Source organism: Populus trichocarpa, chromosome 9, assembly GCF_000002775.5.
Source record: "Populus trichocarpa isolate Nisqually-1 chromosome 9, P.trichocarpa_v4.1, whole genome shotgun sequence".
Lineage (NCBI taxonomy): Eukaryota > Viridiplantae > Streptophyta > Magnoliopsida > Malpighiales > Salicaceae > Populus > Populus trichocarpa.
In genome coordinates, this window is record NC_037293.2 from 8,350,235 (window position 1) to 8,372,262 (window position 22,028).

Here is a 22,028-nt window from a genome sequence, read left to right on the forward strand (position 1 = left end):
ACAATTACATTCTTTAAAATTAAATTTTTTACTTTTGCTGGTTGAAATGAAATGGAGTGCAGCAAATTCAGAAGGTTTTGTAAGATAACCAAGATGAGGAATCAGAGTTGAATCCTCATGTTAATATAATGAAGATACACAGTACAATGTGGTAATACGATTCAAGAGAGAATCTGCCAGCAAGCATTTGGGATATATGGCTGAAAGAATTTACACTTCCTCCGTGGCTTGCCTTCTTGCCTCCTCTTCAGCTTTAATCCAAGCCGCCTGAAATACGGAAGAACCAAACATGAAAATTTCAACAAGACTGGAAAAAAATCCCACGAATAGTATAGGCTAAAAAAATGTGAGAACTTGCCTTTTCCTTTTCAAGTTTGGAGAGATGTGGGCGAATGGAGTTTCCTAAACTTAAGCCTCCCCATGCTTCTTGCAACTCTCTCTCCCTTGCTTCTCTACGAGATACAGAGAGCCTAGCTGGCACTTCTCCAGATTGCTGAGCAGAAGCCATCTTCTCTCTTTCGAGCCTTGATTTTTGTTTAACCAAAATTTGGTCCAAATCACCTTCATTTGTCTGCGTAAGCACTTTTCTGCCACTTCTTTTCACATTCATCTCTTCTTGGTTTAGACTCGATGCCGTTTTCTCTTTCTCTAGTCTAGAGACACGCTTGACCAGAACTCTGTCCAGGCCCTCACAACCTGCAGTAACATTTCCTCCATATTTGTTTTGGTGCCTGTAATTTCCACAGTTGCTTCCCGATGACAATGCTTGCATTTTCTCTCCTTCCAGTATATTCTCTTCTTTATTCAAGTCCACATTTTCCTTCTCTACTCTGCCTTTCTCAACTGATTCATTTTTCTTTCTGTTCTTTGCTTCCTGAACCTCCTTTTCTAGTGTTGAAACATGTTTTACCAGAAACTTATCCAGGCTTGGTACTTCTGGAACATCTTTTCTTTGACCATTAATTGCTCCTCCGAGGTCCTTGCCATCCATGTCAAATGTTTTTCCTGAGTTTTTTCTTATCTCTAGAACTTCCTTTTCAAGCTTTGACGGATGCTTAATCAATATACTTCCCAGGTCAGAAATGCCCTCGGATGTAATCAAGTCACTGACCGGTTTCTTCGAAATAATTTCAAAACTTTTTCTTGAATGCTTCTTTGCTTCTTCAATCTCCTTTTCTAACTTTGAGGAATGCTTCATAAGAATACTTCCGAGATCAGGAATGCTCTTAGAAGTCTTCTTACCATCTATATTGACCTTTCCATCACCAGTTTTATCCGTATTCCCTTGATTCCCAGCCTTGAGTTCATTCCTCCTCCTATCCTTAGCTTCTTGCACCTCTCTTTCAAGTTTTGACATGTGCTTGACCAAGAACTTGTCTAGACTTGGGAGTCCCAACCGAACCTCGTTCCTTCTCATTGTTCCTGAACCAACAGAAGACATTCTTCGGGGAAGGTTAAGTGCTTGACTTGAGGTATAATCAGCAGCAAAGACTGGATCATGCACCTTACTGTTTTCTACTTCTGCCAAGGCAGCATTTAAACCGCATGTAGCAACGATAGTTGCCAAAGAAGAAAGTTCGTCTTCATTCAAACATCTAAGCCTCTCAAGCATCACATCCACAAGCTTGATCATATCCAACTTGTCCAAAGACTGTCTTCTCTTATATTTACTGATTCTTGTCCCAGGACTGGGAAACTTACAATCCATGTCTTTAGATATCAGTTCAAATTCTGACCCAGACTCTGATTCACACTCTGAAAATTCAGAATTACTATCATCCATATCTGGATTCTGACTGATTTTTCGCAGCAGATCTTTGAATTCTTCTTTGTTAAAAGTAGGACAGTTTGCAAGCTTGGTGAATGCAGTTTTGACCGCTGCAGCTACTTGTTTATCTACCTCAAATACAGTTGCAAAAGATGCTGTGACCGTATGAGCAGTAGGCCCCCCTACTTTAACAGTAGATTTTTGAACTTGACAAGGCATCCGAGGACTATTTGGTATATCGAACATGATTACTTCCATAGCTTTTGCAGCTTCAAAAGCTTCGGCTGCATTTTTCTCTGCTTTAAGCAGCAGTTCTTCTGCTTCTTTACTCTGGATCCTGAAATACTAACCAATAAGCTCAGTGCAAGAATGGAAAACCTCACAATATTTCAAATCCTCTGGGCATTGAAAAGTTTACCTGGCAGCTTTTAGTATCCGACACCAAGATGCTTCCACCAGTGCAGCTTTTCGAGCCTCCACCGCTTTGTTTGCAGCCTCTCTTGCTTCAATTTTCTCTCTCAAGACTCTAGAATAATGTGGGTTTGAATCACCAAGCGCCTCATCAAGAGTCATATTCATCCCATCCAATTCCTGGTCCAATATACAAATCAGTTGTCATAAAAAAAGATGCGTGTTGACAGTTTGTTTTTTTCCCAGGGGTGGGGATAGGAGAAAATACAGTAAGCACATGACACAACCAACCTGCAGCATTTTGATTTTCCTCTGCAAGTAGGAGTCCCCCTTCTTGCGTGGGAACCAGTTGATAGGAGAATTCTTACGGTGAGAAGGCTTCTTAATCTGGGATGTAAATTTGCTTAGAGAATTCAATGCTGATTGGCCAGTCCCTTTTGGCGATTTATTCTGCAATATTCAAGAGCGTGAAATGAAAACATCACAATTAACCTCCACAAATTTCAATTATCAGAATAAGAAAATCATCCACCATTACCAAAATCACATATATACCCGAACATGCTGCTGCTGCCCTAAATGACAACAAATGTATTGATGAAATGGTGAACCATTAACTTAGAAATTAAAACTTAGTACTGGCCATTGGATCAAAGAACACAAGTTAAAAGGAGAGACACTACTCACTACTGAATTCCAGTACTTTAGTTTTTTTTTATCAGTTGAATTTTTATCCAAGAAAGAATTAAACAAATCGCAACATTCTTTGATTAATGTTAGAGTTTCTAGAGTTCTAATCAATTCCAACTTTCTTTGAAACATCAAGAAAAGAAATCGAAACAACAACAAACAAGACCAAATTCTCTTCTTCCGAGGATTTTAAGCTTTTGATTCCATTCAAATTAAAATTCAATACAAATTAACAAGAAAATCCAAGAACCCTAAATCTTGAAAAACAACAAAAACGAAAAGGATTTACCTTCCCGATCTTAGAACCCGAAGAAACCTTCTCCCGCGAATCACATTCCTTGTTAACAGGATCAAGAACAAAACTGTCGCTGCTGTGCTTGTCTAACACAGAGATGCATCCCAAATCTAAGCACCCGAGATCCATTGATTGCTGAATTGTACAATTAAATCTCTTGAAAATTGTAAATTCAAAAATATTAAAAAGAATTTACTTGTCAGTCTTATGCTTATTAGTTAGGAGATATTTTGGGTTTTGAGAGATGGAAATGAAAGAAGAAAATTGTTTATTTTTTAGGGGATGTGATTTTATGAAAAATAAATTATGCTAATGTAAATCGTTTTTTTTTTAAAATAAAGAAATAAAAGTAGCCGTTACGGCTGGAGGTTGTTGGTCTCTAACGGCTAGTTTTAATTAAATCTGGATTTGAGTAATTATCTGGTGTATTTGGAGTATGGTGACGCTCATGGTTTCTTACTTGTAGCCTGACACGAGATCATACGTGTGTATAATATTTTTTAGAATGTGATTTTTTAAAAATAAATTCAATAAAATTAACATTATTATTATAGAAAAAACTAAATGCTGTCATAATATTTTTTTTTTCATTCTAATTATTAATTTTTGCCAAATTTTTTATGGTCAAATTAATGGTCATTAAAAAAAGAGAGGATATAATTGTAAAATAGAAGATCAAAGTGTGGAAAAACATGGAAAATAATTAGCAACTTCAAAGTTTGTGTACAAAGTTCACTTTGGTCTTTCTACTTTGCTATTTCTAACTTTTTGGTCCATGTGGTGTTTGAAAAATCAATATTGGTTCACAATTTTTTATTTATTTATTTTTATAATCTAAGAGAGAAAAGAGAGAGTCACTAAATTTAGATTGAAGAGAAAAAGTTTGAACTGACATTGATTTTGATTATAAAAAATATTAATTTTGGTGTTAAAAGATTTCATTTGATGATAAAAGTTTTACTATGGTATTTTTTGGCATTCTCATGAGATGAAAAATTTAAGCTCGAAAAAATTTTAAAATTCGAATTAATTTTAAATTTATTAAGATTTTTAGAGTGTTTTCTAAATGTTTTAAAATTAAAATAGATTAAAAATCTATTTTTTTTTAGCATAAAATACCCCAACCCAATTTTTCCGGTGACCCTCCCGTCATTGGAAACTTTTGGTTACAAATAATACATCGCCTGCATCTTTTTTCTATTTTAAAAAATAAAGGGTTATCCACCTCTTAATATAAAAAAATGAAGAGGCCTAGTGCGCCGATCAAGTTTCTTTTTAATAGTCCGGGCACGCCTAGCCTTACATGTTTCCCCCTTTTTTCTTTCACTGTATTTTACATTATTGATCCATTCAAATAGATTGCATACAAAATAATTTGGATTTTTTTTTAATACCATTTGAAATTCAAATTTTTTGTAGAAAATCATAAGCGTACTTTTTTTTTTGCACAGCCCTTCAAGATTCTTCTTTTTTTTAAAAAAAATTATTTAATTGTTGTGTTTTTTTTCATGAAATTTTATAACATTAGCCGATGTTTTTTTGTGGCAAAACTTCACATTAGTTGTCTCATGATAAAAAAAAAAATTGACTCTCAATGAAAGAATTTCTTGCTGCTACAATTTTTTTTTTTTTAAAGATTTTGTTGCAAATGGCTACACTTTTTTTTTTCTAAAAATTTTTTTACCCGTCCTGTAGCAGAGCAGCCTGGCCCGGTTTATTACATATCCTGTGTTCAGAAATTAGAACCGGACCTTGCCAATTATAGCATGTAAAAATAGAAAATATATACCTCATCTGCTTGCAGCATTCTCACCCCTCTTTTCCTGGTATGTGCACAAAAAACAACTTGAATTTAGTCTGGCACTTCTTGTTTTTGCATTTCTTTTGACATGATAACCAGAGAAATATAGAAGTCTTCCAGTGTGGTAAAATAATGCACCGATAAAAATCTCTTCATTTTTCACTTATAAACTAACCTCCGCGCGCCAGAGTACATGAAATTGTTCATATTGAGTGATGAAATTGATAGTGTGTTTCCACAAAGGTGTTACAACGACTGCAACAGATGATGGGGAATCACAGGTTAATAATATATCTATTCATCCCTAGTCCATATTTGATCTCTAATCCACTTTGTTGCCACCCATTTCACCCCTTTGATGACTGGACAGCTTCCGTGAAGAGATGTCTGCAAAAGCGTAGCGCACATGGGTGAGAAATCACATGCAGAAACTAGAGTACCAACAGCTAAACTAGTCATTATAGATTGAGAAATAAAAATTTCCAAAAACCATGGCTAATGCTCTACGACCATTCCCTCCCCCGCATACTAATTCCTTCAGAATAAAATGAACTAAAGAGGGGAAAATCATGCGGCGCAAATCATCCAGCTAAGGCGGGCATGCAGAATGACAAGAATGCGTTTTGGTTCAACACGGTACACCCAAAACGACCTTGAAAGAATAGCATGACAAAACACCATTCAAGTGAGGAGGTTTTCTGCTATATTCTCTATCCTAACATAACAAGAAGTAGAATGCAGAGTTACATAAAGAACGTTTTCAAAAACTTTATGGGTTTGACACTATGCTTAGCATCACCATTTAACCAACTTTCATGGACCAATTTATTGGAAAACTCTTAAGTTACATACTTAAACATGTCAACATAACAAGTAAAATGCATAGTTGTACACGTATTATTATGGGGTGAAAATGATCTGACAAAAAAAAAAATTACCGGATCAATTGTGCCATTTGGAAACAATGAGTAAAATAGAAGCCCATCACCTTGCCGAGGCTTCACTTTCAAGCCAACACATTGTTTGTAATCAAAACCAGGAATTACTGCAGAGCCATTCTATAAATCGAACCAGTAGGGTGGTTACTATCAGTATGAAAATGATTCAAATCGCAAAGCAACAAAAAGACACAGAATTTGGTCAAATACCTCGAAGGGGAACATGGTTTCTCCACCTTCTTCCACATTAGACAGATACAGCAAGAAAGAAGCAGTCTGCATGATGGTGAATCAATCACAAATTTATAATATTTATTGCAATAACACTTTCACAGTTACAGCAAGATCACATGTTTAATTTTAAGAAAACAACAATCTTTGAGAACAATATAACATACTGTGAAGTAAATACCTTGTAAGCAATTGAGAACAATATAAAAAAGCTTCAAATATGATTTTGGGTATGATGCCATGCTAGAACGACTGAAATGACAACTAGAAAGGAAAGGCATGGAAAGAAAATGATGGCATGCAAGAAAGCGATCTGATTTAATGAACTGCCAATTTGGTACAGCATTCTACATGTAGTGGCGAGGGAGTGGTAAATTAAACATTCAAGATGCTATGGAGGTGCTTGTTATGTACCCTTTGGCTCGACTGTTGACCATATTCGTCTGGGTTAAACGCATCATAATGCGAATCATACTTCTGCCCGATTTCATAACGCAAGATATTAAATGCCTGCAACAGGGTGATATCCACTCAGACAAACATAGAAATGACCTGTAAAGAAAGGTTAATTATTTTCAAATTTTAAATGCAAGGGGACATCATATCAAATACTTGATTAGATAAGAATTATTAACTGAAAAAGATCAAATCAGGCTCACGAGAAAATATATGATGTTATTCTAACATCACACATCCAAAATATCAGAGATGCCAGCCTGGGCTCCAGGTAGCACATATAGGAGGAAAAGCAAAAGTAGAGGGATCAGATTTCACATGCATTTGCTAGCATTTCAAAAGCATTAGACTTTATTTTAGACCGTCAAGGTAACTGTTAATTGACTATATAAATCTACCCAAAACATGGTTCCTCATTATCTCCAACTTTCCCTTTTCAACTAAAAGACTACAGGGAAACTAGAATAGGGTTTATAATCATGTTGAGTTGCAGATTCTGGAATCAGGGTCCCTAACTTCTTTTCTGAAAGCATAAGACACATCTAGATTGCTTATAGCCTTGTACCATTTCTGAAATAAAATGGCGAGCAAGTGCCATGGAAACAGGGCTTAATTGGGCCAATCAATGAAGTCATCAGAAAGAAAGGTAAGCAAGTGACTAGCTAAAACAGGTGTTAATAAAAGCTAGTCTTTTCTGTTAGTTTTTCAATTTTCCTTAGTATTTTCAAGTTCGTGGCATGTTGAAAGAAAACTGACCTGCTAAAACAGTCTCTCTCAGAGGTAAGTTGTGATATCATTTGAAAATCTCTCCGATTTTCTCATATGCATCCTTAACATTGTTGAGAGTTATTTTAACCATTTAATCTGCTAGTAATGAACATCTAAATTGCAGCAGTGTTTTTTTTTCTTTAACTTTTACCAATGTGCTTGATTTAGTTATCAAAGGCCCATGAGCATGATACCAAACAACTTGTATGTGTGTTGCTCATAAACATTTGTCGTTTAAAAAAAAAGCAGGAGAATACCTGGTTCTCTTGAAGAACAAATATTTAGAAAATCGCTAGACAGTGTTTCTTTTTATAAAAAAAAAAAATCAGAACAAAAGAGAGTCAGTGATCCATCAGATTCTATAATCTGGAACATTAGGTTACATAATGTCATAAAGTATTAACAACTGTTGATTGAGTCATATTTAAATAAGTTATTGCCTTAAGCTTTACTAAAAGAAAGAGAAACAAGTAAACACACGGATATGGAAAGTAGTATACTACCTATTACATAATTATTATCACAACCCTATGAATTCCAGCCCCAAATAAAAGCCAAAAAAAAAAAAGGACATTATAACAGCAAGAAAATACCTCTCCATGGGATTGCGGGATCATTGTAGCCTTTGCAATTTTCTTCTCGATGAAGTCCAAGGTCCCAGTTTCATCTTCTGATCCACTAACAAATGATCCTGAACTGTTTTCATGAGTTGTAAGATAAGGACATGGTGCATTGCACATAAAAGGGAAATGAAAAAGAAATGATTTACCTTGTTCTAGTGTCTTTGGTACTCTCAGCAGTTTCTCCCTTTCGCAAAGCTAGTGTAGATGGTTTTAATTTAGACTCAACCATTTTGATTATGCTTTCGCATTGTTCGGGAGTCGCAAACTTCGGAAAATAAAGTGCTCTTGGTTTCCAACTTAATACCTGAAACCATGTATAAAAAAGATGCGCAAACAAATTAGAATATCATTCAAAGCATTTCTAATTAAGCAAAAAAATAAAAATAAAAATTACAGCCTATCCATTCCCTCTCTCACGAAAACATTGGTTTATTTACAAGATTGAAACTCTTCTTTTCCTTTCAGTGCATCATTTTCTGTTTTATTTCTTACCCACCAACACCATCTCCAAAGAGCCATAAATCTTTCCACAGTTCGATATTTTCATTTTAATAATCTTATTTGCCATCATTTCAATAAACAAAACTAAAATTAATTTCCTTTATGCTTCTAAATAATTTACCAAAAAACTATGATCCAATGAAAACTACCACAAATCTATCTCACATCAAACTCCAATAACCTAACTTGATTTTAAGTCCAACTCTCCAATAAATCCCCAATCTAATACTAACCCAAAAACTTTTCAAACTTGAATTACCTGAAAAGGAATGGATTCAACGGAAGCTTCTCCAGTAACCCCATGCGGCATCGTATCATGATCCCCTTCAGCTACTTCAAGCATTCTTAACCTCGGTCTAGTAACAGGTACATCCTGAAAAACCATAACTAAACAATAATCACCCTCTAATCAGAGTAATTAATTAAAGCACAGAATCAACGCACGCAGAGAGAGAGGCACTCACGTGGGGGAAGAAAATGGAACTGTAGAAACCGGCAAGAAAGAACAAAGAACAAAGAATAATTGCAGCTGGTAACCCCAGTTTTCTTTTTGATCGTTTCGTTTTGATTTTCATTTATGAGTCTTGTTGTTTTGGGTTGTGTTCCGTCGATCTTGAAAAATGAAACAGTTTTTTTCTGGAATAATTGAAAGAGTTACATGAATTTTTGTATTTAGAATTTATTAAGAATATTAATTTAAATTCCGAATTTAATATATAAAAAAATGCAAAAGTAAGATATTATTGTTTCTTTCAAAAACTTTTATTTGCATCAATTCTTATTCAAATATCATCGTTTGTTTTTTTGTTGTCGACTGATTTTTCTTATTAGTTTTTTTAATCTTGCTCATAATTAATGGGTTTTTTTTTTTTGGTAATGTGCGTGGATGATGATTGAATATTTTTTTAACAAATTTTATTTTTTAATTCTTTTCAGTGGATAATTAATATGAAATAGATTTATTTATATTTTTCAAAACATTTATATTTTATATCAAATTAAATAAAAATATTTTTTAGTATTTTATTTCAAATATAAAAAATATAATAAGTTATTAATTAAATTTGAATTTATTTATAAATTAAATTTAATTAAACATGTGATAAATAAAATAAAAGTGATTTTTGGGATTGATTGTGTGTTTTGTTTTTTGCGCGTTAATGGCGGGAAAGGAGGGTTTTTTTTTTTTTTCCTTTCCTTGGCTTTGACGTCACGGGGGCGGGAAACAGGTGGTTAGTGCAGGACAATGGGAAGTGTAATCTGGTGAGGCGACCGCAACACAAATTAGTGCAAGTGAAGTTCAACGTTGGATTTTTGGTTTTCTTTGAATTTGATTTGCTACTCGATTATCCAAACTTGTGCAGTCATGGCCCACATGACCATAGTTGTCTGTGAAAATAATGTCTAATTTGTTTATTTTTTTTTAAAAAAAAAAAATTATTTGTTTAAATTTTTTTTTATATATATTTTCAATTTGCTTTGATACCATGATGTTAACAATAAATTCGAAAAATAAAAAAAATATATTTTAAAAAATAATAATCATTAAAATATCATTAAAATTGATATTTTATCTTAATCACTCAATGGAATGACTTTTTATCCTCTCTTTTATTTTTGTCAATAAAAAATCTTTCTTTGTTTTTATCGTCACTTTATAAAGTTATAATCTCCCTTTGTGAAAAAAAAAAATCCAAAAATTAGTATTCTATGAATCATTCATATAGTTTCTCCTTTTTCTTCTTCATAATCTTAAATTATCAAGTTTTTTATTTATTTATAAATTAAGATCTTGTATTTAAAATATGTCTCATGTTTTTCTTAGCTAAGTAAAAGATATAAATTCCGATGGATAGTTTTGGGATGTTTTAGCACAAAGAGCATAGAATTAGCTTATAGAACATGTCGCGAGGTTAGTGTTGGTTCAGATATGTACTTGCATAAGATAACAAATCCAGATCTGAGATCTAAAAGGTCAGTTTGATTTTTTTGTTATTCACTTTTTATTTACAGATATTGTGTTTGAAGATAAAATAACATATTGTTGGGAGTAGCACAGTTTAATTAGTAGCACAACCCCCAATAACATAATCAATTGAAATTGATCCAAAATATACTTGTAGGCTTTTCATATAATCTAGATATAAAATATCTATATTCAATTGATATATTTGTAATATTATAATAAAAATTAAATGCTATGGAAATCACTGTATATTATACAAGAGATATTTTTATTGTAGATTTTAATATTAATTTTACTTTTAATTTTTTATCTTTTCATAAGATATTTCTTTGATTTTTTTAACGAATGGGTGGCGTTTATACTATTAAAAAGACGCATGTAATATTTTATGGTGGATCCAAGTTCCATGATTGCTAGACACCAGACGCTCAAGTCTAATAAAATTACTAAATATTTTTTTAAAATAATATTAATTTATTGCAGAGTGCTTACAATATACTAGCATTCTTTAGTTATGCCAACTTGTAATATATTCTGAAGTTTGTTTTTTAATAAACATCTCCTTGATCGCCAGCATAATAGGGATATTGCTCCTCGATCGAATTCTGAGTGACATCCCAATATATCCATTTCTATTTTCTAATCATCCCATGCCTTGTTTGACAGGTCGCTGATGCTATCTATTTCCGGCCAATGATAGAGCTGTTTGTTTCTGCGTTTCAAAAATATTTTTGATAAAATTTAAATTTTTTTTATTTTTTATTAACTTTAAATTAATATGTTTTTAGTGTTTTCAAATCATTTTGATGTGCTAATATCAAAAATAATTTTTAAAAAATAAAAAAACAACATTAATATGTATTTTGACATATCAGAAATATTTGAAAAGTAATCATAACTATACTGCAAAACAAACCAATGATCACCACTCTTTAAGAAAAATCCATACATTCCAAATTGATAAAATAATATCTTGAAGTTAACAATTATTATATCACAATCACACCCCCTTGATGCCCATCGACCATTTATTTAAGCAACCATGAACAGTGATGATTTTAGAGCCACAGATTGGTATCACGCACCCCTATTTTTTTTTTTTTTTCTCAAAGAGGAGAAATGTTTGTTTTTTGTTTTTTTTTTTTTCTGGTTCCCATGCACTTTTGCTTTTCGAAGGTGTGCGTACCATTAATTGGCCACCCTTCACTACCAGGTGTACAGAGAGAACTTATTCCTCCATTGATTCTGATAGAACACCACTAAGATTTTATCTACTTGTATTTCCATGGTGACATTCCATCAGTTTCGATTGTTGCGTAGCATCACTGTTATATAAAGGACCTTCAAACCATCAAACCTTTAACCTAGAGCCTCGCAGCACTATAACAACCTAGTTATAATAAGCTTCTGTACCTTGTCATCAGTCACGCGGCTTGCTAGAACTATGATTTCAAAAACAAAGATGCTAATGCTTAGGTAATGCTATTAGCTTCCTATAATAATTACTTTCGATTGTGGGTTCTCCTTTGACCTGAAGTTAAACTCTAGTTTACTATACGCGTAGTCAGTATTATATATTTTGCAAATGAGCTTCAATTAATCTTGCATTTCTAGCTAGTGATTTGTGTCAGTTAGCAGTGGATATGTTTTTGTGTTTGCTAATTTGGCCCTGATATTGATTCGAGGTATGGCAGCTCGTGCAGGAAAACCAGGCCACCACTCCAGTGCCATTTTAGCAGTCCTCCATCAGTATACCAGCCAGAAAAATCGAGGAACTCGATCAAAGAAAGCAAGATGGAGGATTGGGCACCTCATCCTCGCACAGGGATTTATGTCCCAAAAGGCCACGAGAAGGTGATGGACGATGTACCAGAGAAAGCAGCTTCATTAAATCAGACTTATTGGCTAAGGAATGTTGATGGTGTTGAGAAACCAGACCCTGACACACCCCATGATCCTTGCTTGTCTACCAATCTTTCTTGAGTTGGTTAACAAGGCTTCGTTCCAGTTTCATGCTAACCACGAGATGAAAACTTAGGAAATAAATTATTAAAGTTGTTGTGGCCCTGAATGGTAGAACATTACTTGCCTACATATGCAAGTAATTAATAACATACAACTAGTCCAGGAAATTTACGGAGTCCTTTTCCTTTTCCGGGATGGTTCTGTTGTTGCTACACTCATGCAATATTCACATTAATGGATGATTCTGCAGCATACTTCGTGATTACTCACAGGGCTATAGCTGTTCACAGTGCAGGGAAAGAAATCCTTAACACTGAGCATGCTAAGTGTTTAGCTGGTAACTTGGTATGGCCAAATTTCTTGGCTGGTATGCGAATGTTGCTGATGCTGTAGTCAACAGTGGCAACTGCCGACAAAAGTGTGTGTGGATAATTATGGCAGGGCCTAGCAAGGAACTTATTCTTTGAGGCAAGCGAACCCTTTCTCAAATTACTCGTTTCTAAACCCCATACCTTGTCTCAAATCGAAATCCTTCATTTCAAGTGTCTCCATCCGATAACAATGAAAATGAAAAGTTTCAAGGGAAACTACAAAGCAGTCCCCAACCAATTTAGAAACTGACGAATGAGTCACCAATCTTCGAAATTTTATTAGTTTCTCCAAGACACCGCAATCTCGCAACCTCAACCTCTAAAATTTTCTAAATTTTTTTAATATAATATTAAAATCTTGTTAATAAAATATTCATAGGTTAAAATCTACTTATCTTTTTTCACACCCTAGAATTCTATATTAAAATCTTGTTAATAAAATATTCATAGGTTAACATCTACTTATCTTATTTCACACCCTAGAATTCTATATAAAAAAAAAAAACCAATTTCACAGTCGTTTTATCTCCTGCTTGCTGCTCTACACTACAATCTGCATTTCTTCGAAGCAAGCAAACTTCCAAACCCTCTCACTCGTCAAGACAAACATCTGCCGCGTTTCAGCGAACCCTCCTCCTCTCTTCCTTCTGAATTCTCTCTCCAATTCTCGAACTTTCATTATTTCTTTGAAACCTCGCAAAATTTCACCTGTCTTTATCTCCATTTTTTATATTCTCCTCTTTTCTTCTTACGCTGCCATTTTGTGGCAACAAATAAACCGGATCGTGAGTTCCCTGGTGCATGACGAGCGCATCGGAGTTGTTTTATCAAAGAAGGTCGCGAGTGAGCCGAGCCAATACCGATCTAGGGCTCGAACCTTCTGTTTCTGACCGTATTTTTTACCAAAATTACAATCGCCGCCATCACAATAATCATAATCACCGTCATGATTTAGACGGCTGTGATCCTCTTCGCAGATCTCCTCACGTGCGGCACCCCTGCCAGCGCTTTCTCTCTGTAAGAAACTTGCATATATTGGAATTTGAGTGTTCAAAAACTATATCTTTAATTGTTTTATTGCTTTAATTACTTGATTTAAAATTGTAATATTTCTTTAGCGGTCGTAAATAATGCAATAAGCAAAAAAATTTACTATAGAAAGCTACAAAAAATTGGTAAATTTGTTTTAAGTGGATATTTAAGTTGAAGTTTCTTTTGATTTATATTCACTGGAGAATAAATTTACTGACGGTCGTCTGGATTCATCGAAATCTGTTATGGAAATCACATAAATTTTAGGCCAAATTAGGAAATCAATTGTATCATTGGCTTTAATTGAGGAATGAGGTGATTTTAATATAAATAAGAATGTAAGATTCCGTGAAACAGCTCGCGTATAGATTGTAATTACTAGCTAGCTAGCTAGACAGCATCTTTTGAAAGATTTGAGTTTTTGGTAGTTTCATGGTTTTCCAACGTTTTATGCTTAACTCGTAATCTGCCGAATGAGAAGCATTCTGCTAGATATCTTAATTATGAACTGATAAAGGTGTGTATTTTGTATGTTGTTGCGCTGCACCTCGACATTGGGCCATTCCATTTGGCTAACGTGTGTGTATTCTTATCTAGTCTCAAGTATGCGTACCTAATATTAAAATCAATAGGATTGATAAAGGTGTGTGATTTGTATGTGTACTCTTTCGCTAATATTTCCTGCTGTTTGTTTTGTTTGCTCAATTGTGTCTGGTTTCTCAATTGAACTTTATGTTCTTCACTTGTTTGGTGAACCATAGGGCATTTTTTTTTTTTTTTGCATTATTGCAATTGTTATTTACCAACTCTCAGTTTTGCAATGCCACTTTATGATTTTTTTTATGCCCCGCTCATTGTTGTATTGCATTTGGCTTGCACAGGAACGTGCCTCATCTCGACTTGATCAAGGTACCAGTCAATTTGTACCAAGCAACAATAACAGCACTGAAACTCTAAGCAGCACAAGCCGGCCAAGAGTGACTGTAAATGACAGACTTCCTGGAGCTGTGGTACTTGCAAGGGCAAGGCTTCTCGAAAGGTTAAGAGGAGTTTCACTTTCTGGAAACAGGTGATTTAGATACCCTGTTGAATTCCCTATATAATGCACAGAGTTATGCATACATCGTGGTACTTGGACCCATCACAAATTGGCAGCCATCAATATTAATGATGGTAACCTTTGGCATTTGTCACTTGTTCATGCTATTCCATCATATGTCTGTGCTGTTAAAATCTTGATAGTTATGGCTGCTGCTTTTGGTCCCATTTCTTATGCCCCCCACCACTATCAGTACTGCTTGTCTTTTATTGCTTGGAGATGCCTGCACTATGTCTCATATGTTACCATAAGAATGTAGATCTAGGCCATATTCAGGAGAAACACAATGACACAGTTTTCTTTGCTAATGCAAGCATGTTTTGTTATCTCTGAAGCATTGGTCATGGAATTAACTTAAGGTACGGACCTGTTTATTTTGGCTTCATTCAGGCAAAGTGGCCGGGCTTTTCTTGGCATCTATAACAGGGAGTATACGCTTGGCGATGAATTGAGGGTTGTTGATGCAGGGGACTGGGGAACTGACATTTCTACAGGGTTGTTTGCTGGAGGTTCCTCTTCCGATGACTCAACCCTTCAAACAGAAAGACTTCACACCGTGCAGGAATCACACAAGAAGAAACCACCTGGTCTAACCCAAGATGCCCTTCACTGTTTGCAATCAGAGGTATTTAGCAGCGTAGAGAAGGGTATCGAAGGGGGTGTATCTCAGGTGTCATGGGATTGTAGTATATGTCTCGAGAGTTTCACAGAAGGAGATGAACTTATTCGGTTGCCATGTGAGCATAGATTCCACTCTGCTTGCTTGGATCCTTGGGTCCGGACATGCGGTGACTGCCCATATTGTCGAAGAGATGTAGTTGTAACTAATGACTGAGAATGAACATGAAGTCCTTCTGAGAAGGTTTTATGTTTCTTCCTCTGCGGCTTCTCTTACATTGTAGACTCCTAGTTCAAAGTTTATATCTTCACCGAATTTCATTAATGTTGTTTCGTCGTTGTTTGGTTTCGTGTGGTGTTCATGTCATACTTGGTTTCGTTGTAAAACACGAAATTATCTCAGCCTAGAGTCCTTAATCCCCACTTAATATTTTCTGTTTGGAGTTTCGTTTATACCAGATTCTGAGTAATACTCCTTGATTTCAAATTTCAATTCGCTGTCATTTTTATTTTTCCAATACTCTCATGCATGGTTTTTCCTCCTTGTCTTGAAGGGAGATATAATGAGGAGGATACACAAGACCTGTCGTGAAGACTTTTCATTTTATTACAAAACGAAGAAAAAAGGGCAAAAAGTGATCTATTATCATCATTCATTTGGAATCGGTCTATTTCATTATCATGAATTCGACTGCAATAACTTTGTGAAGTCATTTGAATTTCTGGACCAATCAAATTTGGCCCAGCTGAATTGGATATAATTCAACATGTTACTTTTAGCAAAGGGGAATGGAAGAGAGACGTTACTGAAGCTTTGCCATGTTTTATTATTAATTTGAGGACACAGCATAGCATATGATGTGGACAACGAAGATGTTCGTTTCTTCTTCACTTTCTAGCCTCCTTCAATGAAAGATTATAATATAATTACTTAATTAGCCATGTTTCATTTTTATAATTTCCCAGAAAGGTAATCTAATGGCTAATGCTTTTTCATCTTTCTGTTACATAGTTCAAGGCCCAATTGTACTGATTTGCTAAACCTAATTTTTAGGCCATTGCTTACCAAAAGCTAATGCTGGCCTTGATAATTTTAGACTTTTTGGCAATTCCAAGTCCTTTGTCCCCATGCAAATGCTCAATATAAAAGCACCTTAATGCCTTTCATCTTCAACCGCCACTACTAGGCAGCACCACTGTGGCTTGATACCTTCTTTGGCATTGAAATGGTTTGCTCTTCCTTCCTCCTTGACCCACAACAGATCCACCTCACCCCACCTACCAACATAACCACCGCCATCGCCACCTCCAAAGAAAAATCAGTAATGTCTTTGAAACCACCAACTCAATCCCCTGTATGTACCCTCAGATTGACATTCCCTCTCTCACCCCTTGTCAATACATCTTCCTCAAAATCACTCCCAAAATAACCCCTGAAAATTTAACTCTGTCGTTAGAACGTGCCTGAAATGACGATCCAAATACCACTCTCAAGCTCATTTTCCATCTTGGGTTGGCACCATCAATGCCAATCCTAATAAAGATGCATTCTTCACTTCACTTCTTTGGTTTCATAAGAAAGATCTTTAATTTCTCGAGTTACGTATTCTTGCAGCCCTTGCTAGTTCTGGGTACCTAAAAGATCTTCCTGACTTGAAGTTAGAGATGGAACTTAAAGGTTACAACAGTGAAGACCCCTTGTTTCAAGAATCCAGTGTGAAAAGTGAGAGCCGGGGTGGTGAGATTGAGATGGACAAAGAGAAGAGGAGAGTTACGAGGAGGGAGAAAGATATGTCTCGCGCTAGAATTGCAGTTCTTTTTCACAATAATGTTTCATGATATCAATACTTGCACAATCGCATTGCAGATGTTTTTGCAGAATTGCTCAAGTCTGATATTGAATTCTTGAAGTCGGCGAGACTGAAAGGATTAGTATGGCCTCAAGATGGTGTTCTTCTATCAATAGTTTCTATGATAGGAGAGCTCTAATTTGTGAAAGCTTTGCAAAGGCAGTTTTCACTTTTGAATCAGGTCCTGTGTAAATTGGTATTAAAAATGCTTACTATGTTTATAGGGTTCGAAATAGCTTGATGAAAGAAGTTCTTGTTCCTCTTCGTAAATCCTTTTGAGTGCAAGAAGGTTTGATTCAATCACACAGAGGGCTGTTGTGTCAACCATTGTGAAGCAAATGTATTCAGGCTTTTCTACTGAGGATTGCAATGAAATGTTTTAAGGTTTATGTTGATATTGCAGCAAGAACATTGAGGAAAAGGGAATTGTTGCTTCTTCATGAAATTGCAGCTTCTTTGAGGGATTGAAGTGGTGGAAAAGTTTTGGACTCTCAACGGGAGAAACTTGTTTACTATGTACAAAAGAAAGGAAGCTTGAGAAACTGTTTGGCGATTTATGGGATATCAAGAGACATGACTAAAACACAGGAGGACATTTGTGTATCACTGGAGCTATTAATTTCAGAGCTCAGTGAAGAACCCTGTAAGGGAAAGATTGTGAATAATACTGATTATCCTACGCTTTGCAAGGTTGAAGGACGCAATCTTCAATCCAACTTTGAGTTCATGAGGCAATTGAACTATAGTCGAAATGTAAATATTCAGATGGTGTTTGATCAATATTGGGATTTTCTGTTCCAGAAAATACAAGCCAAGAGAAGATGCCGCAAAAGATATTTGTTTTGGTGAATTCGGATTTCAACAGGCATCTGCTAACTATTGGGGCGTGTGGGGGAGTTACAAGAGAAAGAAAGGGTATACAGAATTGCCAGAGCTTGTGTTTTGGAATCTGAGAGGTGATTTGAGTTTTCCAGCAAGGCACTCCAACGGGGTGACAATGGTTAATGGATATTCAAATGATTCACTGGCAGCATTGTTGGAGAGAGATGTTGTTCCACTGCTAGAACATTTGGTGAGATTAGTGCACCCTGATCATGTTGTGAAATCAGCCGTTTCTGGAGAGTTGTATGAGAATTTACTTGTATATAATTGATGTATCAGAAAACACTCCTAATAAGAAACTTGGCTTTCAGTTGCATCTGGAAATTGCTTTCAGTTGTATGTCCACGATTTTTCTGCCAATCTCTTGATCAAGTTCCACTTCGCAAATATACAAGTTGTTAATGTATAGTACAATCCTACAGTAAAATTCATGACGAGAACAAGTTCATGAAATAAATTTGGTTTTCTTAGAATCTCCAATCAAGTTCTTCACGCTAAAAAATAAAGAGAGAAAAGGTCCTTAAAACTTATTGTCAGTGCATCTGATGCTTTGATCCTTAACCGGTAATTGGATATGACATCAGATGCTTTAATGATAGTTTTTCCTTACGTTTTTTGAATAAATATTTAGAGGCCATTGCGTGTTTAATGGGATCGTAAGAGTCTTGAGCTTGCTTTCTCAAAAATACATGACAATTCTTTGCCTATTTAAGAGATGAGCTGAAACCTAAACATAGAAGCTTTGCGTAAGCCAGAGTTTGCTTGTATTTTCAAGAACTGGGGTCTTCTCAGATCTTGATTTGCTTGTTAGATCAAATGGATTGGTGCTCTGACACCATGTTTTCTTTCTTGTGTCTTTTGTAAATATCATAGCAGGCAAATACTTGTGTAGCAGGTATGCTCCACCTAAATGTTTGATTTATACGAAATTCTTCCATTATCCAAAATTAAACAAAGTAGACATATGAACATAGAGTGAGAGTTCGTGCATTTTCTCATGCTCAGGCCTGCCATTTTCTCACGTTTAAGAGTGATTATATATGACCAAGCATATAGAGAACTCTTAAGAAAACAAAGAAACTGAAAAGAATTAATGAACAAATCTGAATGCCTCAACATTTTTCCAAGCAAGCTGGTGTTTGTCTAGTATGGTTTTGAAGTTTTAGGTACCCAACTGATCATTTTATGTTTGTTCATGGTCATAGATCCAAACTGAAGAATTTTGGAATTTGATTTGATTTTATGTAAGAATAAAACGCAGCGGAGTTCGTTGAACAGGAATTCTTTACTTTCAGCAAAGAGGAAGGGGGAGGGAGAAATTGATTCCTTGACATGTTGTTTTACTATTAGCTTGACAACACAGGTCTGAAGAATCAAATGTGCTTTCGTCTCCCCTTTCCCATATCAAGATATATGAATTCTGAAAAGCAATTCGGTTGAAACTTTCAAAGAGGCCAAGATTTACAGTATCTGAACTTGGCATGGCCATTCCCTAGAAAGTTTGGACGTGATGTTACAGAGTTCAAGGGCCAGTGGGAATTTATTTCCCCTACGAATAAACCTATTTTACAGGTTTTCAGTTACTGCTGAATATAAGTGCCGACCCAAGTATAGTAGCAACATTTTAGGCGTTTAGCAACTGCAAGTCCTTGGTCCCCAAGTAACGCTCTGCCTATAAAAAAAATCTCGTTGCCTTTCTTCTTGATTCTTCTCCCGCCTCATAGCACCAGTAGGCACCACCACAAACAAACAATTTTCAAGACTCTAAAACCCTCCCATGGCTCCTTCTCCTTCCTTTCTCATTGGCCCACCAGAGAGTTACCGCCGTGCCCCACTCACCACCACCGCAAGAACTCAAAAACCACAAACAAAAGCTCCTGTATGGTACCCTCATATGGAGATTCCTACCTTAACCCCTTGCCAGTTTCTCTTCTTCAAAATCACTCCCAGTACAACCCCTGAAACTCTATTTCGCTGGTTAGAACGTGCCTGGAATGAAGACCCAAATACCACTCTCAAGCTCATTTGCTATCTTGGATTAGCCACCATAAAGGGAAAACCTAATAAATACGCGTTCTTTAACTCGGTTCTTTGGCTTCATAAGTACCAACATTATGTTCTTGCATCAAATCTTGCAGCCTTGGCAAGTTTTGGGTACTTGAAAGATCTTCCGGAAATCTTGTATCGAATCTTGGTGTTTGAGATGGTAAATGGAGGTTACTGTCAAAGCAGAATGTTGGATCAAGGAGAGAACGTGAAAATGGATCAGATCGAGAATGAAGAGATGGAGAAGGAGGAAACGAGGGTTCTGAGGAGGGAGAAAGACATTTTTTGGGCTGAATGTGCAGTCTTTTTTCACCGAAATGTTTCAGCATATCATTTCTTGCACAATTGTGTTGCAGATATTTATGCAGATTTGCTGAAGTCTGATATCGAATTCTTGAACTTGGGTGAGGTTGAAAAGATTAGTTTGGCTGCAAAATGGTGTCCTTCTGTCAATAGTTTCTATGATAGGAGAACTCAGATCTGTGAAAGCATTGCAAAGGCACTTTTCCCTTTCGATTCAGACCCCGGGTACTTTGTTATTGAAAATGCTCACTATGTTTATAGGGTTCGAAATCGCTTGATGAAAGAAGTTCTTGTTCCTCTTCGTAAAGCCCTTGTGAGGAGAACAAGGTGTGATCCAATCACACACAGGCCTTTTAGACCTATTGTGTCAACCGCTGTGAAGAAAATGTATTCAGGGCTTTGGACTGCGGATTACAATAAAAGGTTTAACGTTTACGTGGAGATTGCAGCAAGAACAACGAAGAAAAAAAAGTTGTTGCTTCCTCATGAAATTGTAGCTTCTTTGAGGGATAAAAGTAGCAGCATGGTTGCAGAGTCTAAATGGGAAAGCCTTGTTAACTACTTGAAAAAGAAAGGGAGCTTGAAGAATTGTTTGGCAGTTTATGGGATATCAAGGGACATGAACAAAATGCAGAAGGATATTTGTGTATCGATGGGGTTGTTAGTTTCAGAACTCAGTGAAGAACCATGGAAGGGCAAGATTGTATCTTTTGGTGATGATCCTAAGATTCGCATGATTCATGGAAGTAATCTTCCAGCCAAGATTGAGTTCATGAGGCAACTGGACTATAGTAAGGTTGAAAATATTAAGAGGGTGTTTGACCAAATATTCGAATTTGCTCTTGCGGAGAAGATTAGCCAAGAGAATATGCCACAAAAGATATTTGTTTTCACTGACATGGGATTACAGCAGGTATCTGCTTGCTTGTGGGGCATGTGGGGGAGTTATAGGAGAAGGAGAGGGTGTACAACATTGCCAGAGATTGTATTTTGGAATCTAAGAGGTGAAACTGGTGTCTTGAATTTCCCAGCAAGGAACTTGAATAGGGTGACGATGGTTAATGGGTTTTCGAATGATTCATTGGCAGCTTTGCTGGAGAGAGATGTGGTTCCAACTCTAGAAGATTTGATGAGGTCAATTGGGCCAGATAATGTTTTGAAATCAACCATTTCTGGAGATTTGTATGACAATTTACTCGTATAAGAATGATGTATATTGACATACAAACTGAATAAAACTTGGTTTACAGTGGCTCCTAGAAATCGCCTTCAACTGCTTGTCAACTTCTGAAAATTCACATTCCATGCATATCTCTAAAGCACAGGTTAATTTGTTTTAAAAATCCCTCTTGAATATAATTTGCCTCGAAAATTATGATAACCTGACTACAGAATCCATTATAAGAGTGATCAG

At 35.8% G+C, this 22,028-nt stretch overlaps 4 protein-coding genes across 5 annotated transcripts; 2 read left to right on the forward strand and 2 right to left on the reverse strand.

The window, feature by feature from the left end:
* Positions 1-66: 66 nt before the first annotated feature.
* LOC7478725 (uncharacterized) lies at positions 67-5,093 on the reverse strand. Its single transcript, XM_002313129.3, has 6 exons — positions 4,954-5,093; positions 3,159-3,299; positions 2,471-2,629; positions 2,187-2,359; positions 359-2,105; positions 67-267 (listed from the first exon to the last, which is right to left on the reverse strand). The coding sequence occupies exons 1-6, from the start codon at positions 4,969-4,971 to the stop codon at positions 211-213; spliced, it is 2,295 nt and encodes a 764-aa protein (XP_002313165.2). The 5' UTR covers positions 4,972-5,093; the 3' UTR covers positions 67-210.
* Positions 5,088-9,167, reverse strand: LOC7469623 (probable prolyl 4-hydroxylase 9). 2 transcript variants are annotated; one of them, XM_024608122.2, is made up of 8 exons: positions 8,947-9,167; positions 8,742-8,855; positions 8,128-8,285; positions 7,952-8,054; positions 6,549-6,644; positions 6,114-6,179; positions 5,904-6,023; positions 5,088-5,352 (listed from the first exon to the last, which is right to left on the reverse strand). In XM_024608122.2, the coding sequence occupies exons 1-8, from the start codon at positions 9,055-9,057 to the stop codon at positions 5,260-5,262; spliced, it is 861 nt and encodes a 286-aa protein (XP_024463890.1). In that variant the 5' UTR covers positions 9,058-9,167; the 3' UTR covers positions 5,088-5,259. The 2 variants fall into 2 exon arrangements, with proteins under 2 accessions (XP_024463890.1, XP_024463891.1); XM_024608123.2 differs by having other exon boundaries at positions 8,742-8,869; positions 8,947-9,098.
* A 4,119-nt stretch (positions 9,168-13,286) lies between these two features.
* On the forward strand, positions 13,287-16,026 carry LOC18102089 (probable E3 ubiquitin-protein ligase RHY1A). The gene is made up of 3 exons (XM_024609010.2): positions 13,287-13,801; positions 14,698-14,885; positions 15,306-16,026. Exons 1-3 carry the CDS (start codon positions 13,586-13,588, stop codon positions 15,748-15,750), a joined length of 849 nt encoding a protein of 282 aa, XP_024464778.1. The 5' UTR covers positions 13,287-13,585; the 3' UTR covers positions 15,751-16,026.
* Positions 16,027-20,042: 4,016 nt separating this feature from the next.
* Positions 20,043-21,818, forward strand: LOC7469619 (uncharacterized). Its single transcript, XM_002313860.1, has one exon. It carries the CDS (start codon positions 20,043-20,045, stop codon positions 21,816-21,818), a length of 1,776 nt encoding a protein of 591 aa, XP_002313896.1.
* The last annotated feature ends 210 nt before the right edge of the window (positions 21,819-22,028 follow it).

Bases quoted from the DNA above. Each gene is read 5' to 3' on its own strand.
- LOC7469619 (XM_002313860.1), top strand. From the start codon at position 20,043: ATGGCTCCTTCTCCTTCCTTTCTCATTGGCCCACCAGAGAGTTACCGC.
- LOC7469623 (XM_024608122.2), bottom strand. From the start codon at position 9,057: ATGAAAATCAAAACGAAACGATCAAAAAGAAAACTGGGGTTACCAGCT. The intron at 8,055-8,127 runs GTAAATCATTTC...TCATGAAAACAG, and splicing joins ACCAAAGACACTAGAACAAG to TTCAGGATCATTTGTTAGTG. The intron at 6,645-7,951 runs GTATTTTCTTGC...ACCCTGTTGCAG, and splicing joins TCCCGCAATCCCATGGAGAG to GCATTTAATATCTTGCGTTA.
- LOC18102089 (XM_024609010.2), top strand. From the start codon at position 13,586: ATGACGAGCGCATCGGAGTTGTTTTATCAAAGAAGGTCGCGAGTGAGC. The intron at 13,802-14,697 runs GTAAGAAACTTG...TGGCTTGCACAG, and splicing joins CCTGCCAGCGCTTTCTCTCT to GAACGTGCCTCATCTCGACT. The intron at 14,886-15,305 runs GTGATTTAGATA...GGCTTCATTCAG, and splicing joins GTTTCACTTTCTGGAAACAG to GCAAAGTGGCCGGGCTTTTC.
- LOC7478725 (XM_002313129.3), bottom strand. The intron at 2,630-3,158 runs GTAAATCCTTTT...TGAATATTGCAG, and splicing joins CGGGTTCTAAGATCGGGAAG to AATAAATCGCCAAAAGGGAC. The intron at 2,360-2,470 runs GTTGGTTGTGTC...ATATTGGACCAG, and splicing joins GGAAAATCAAAATGCTGCAG to GAATTGGATGGGATGAATAT.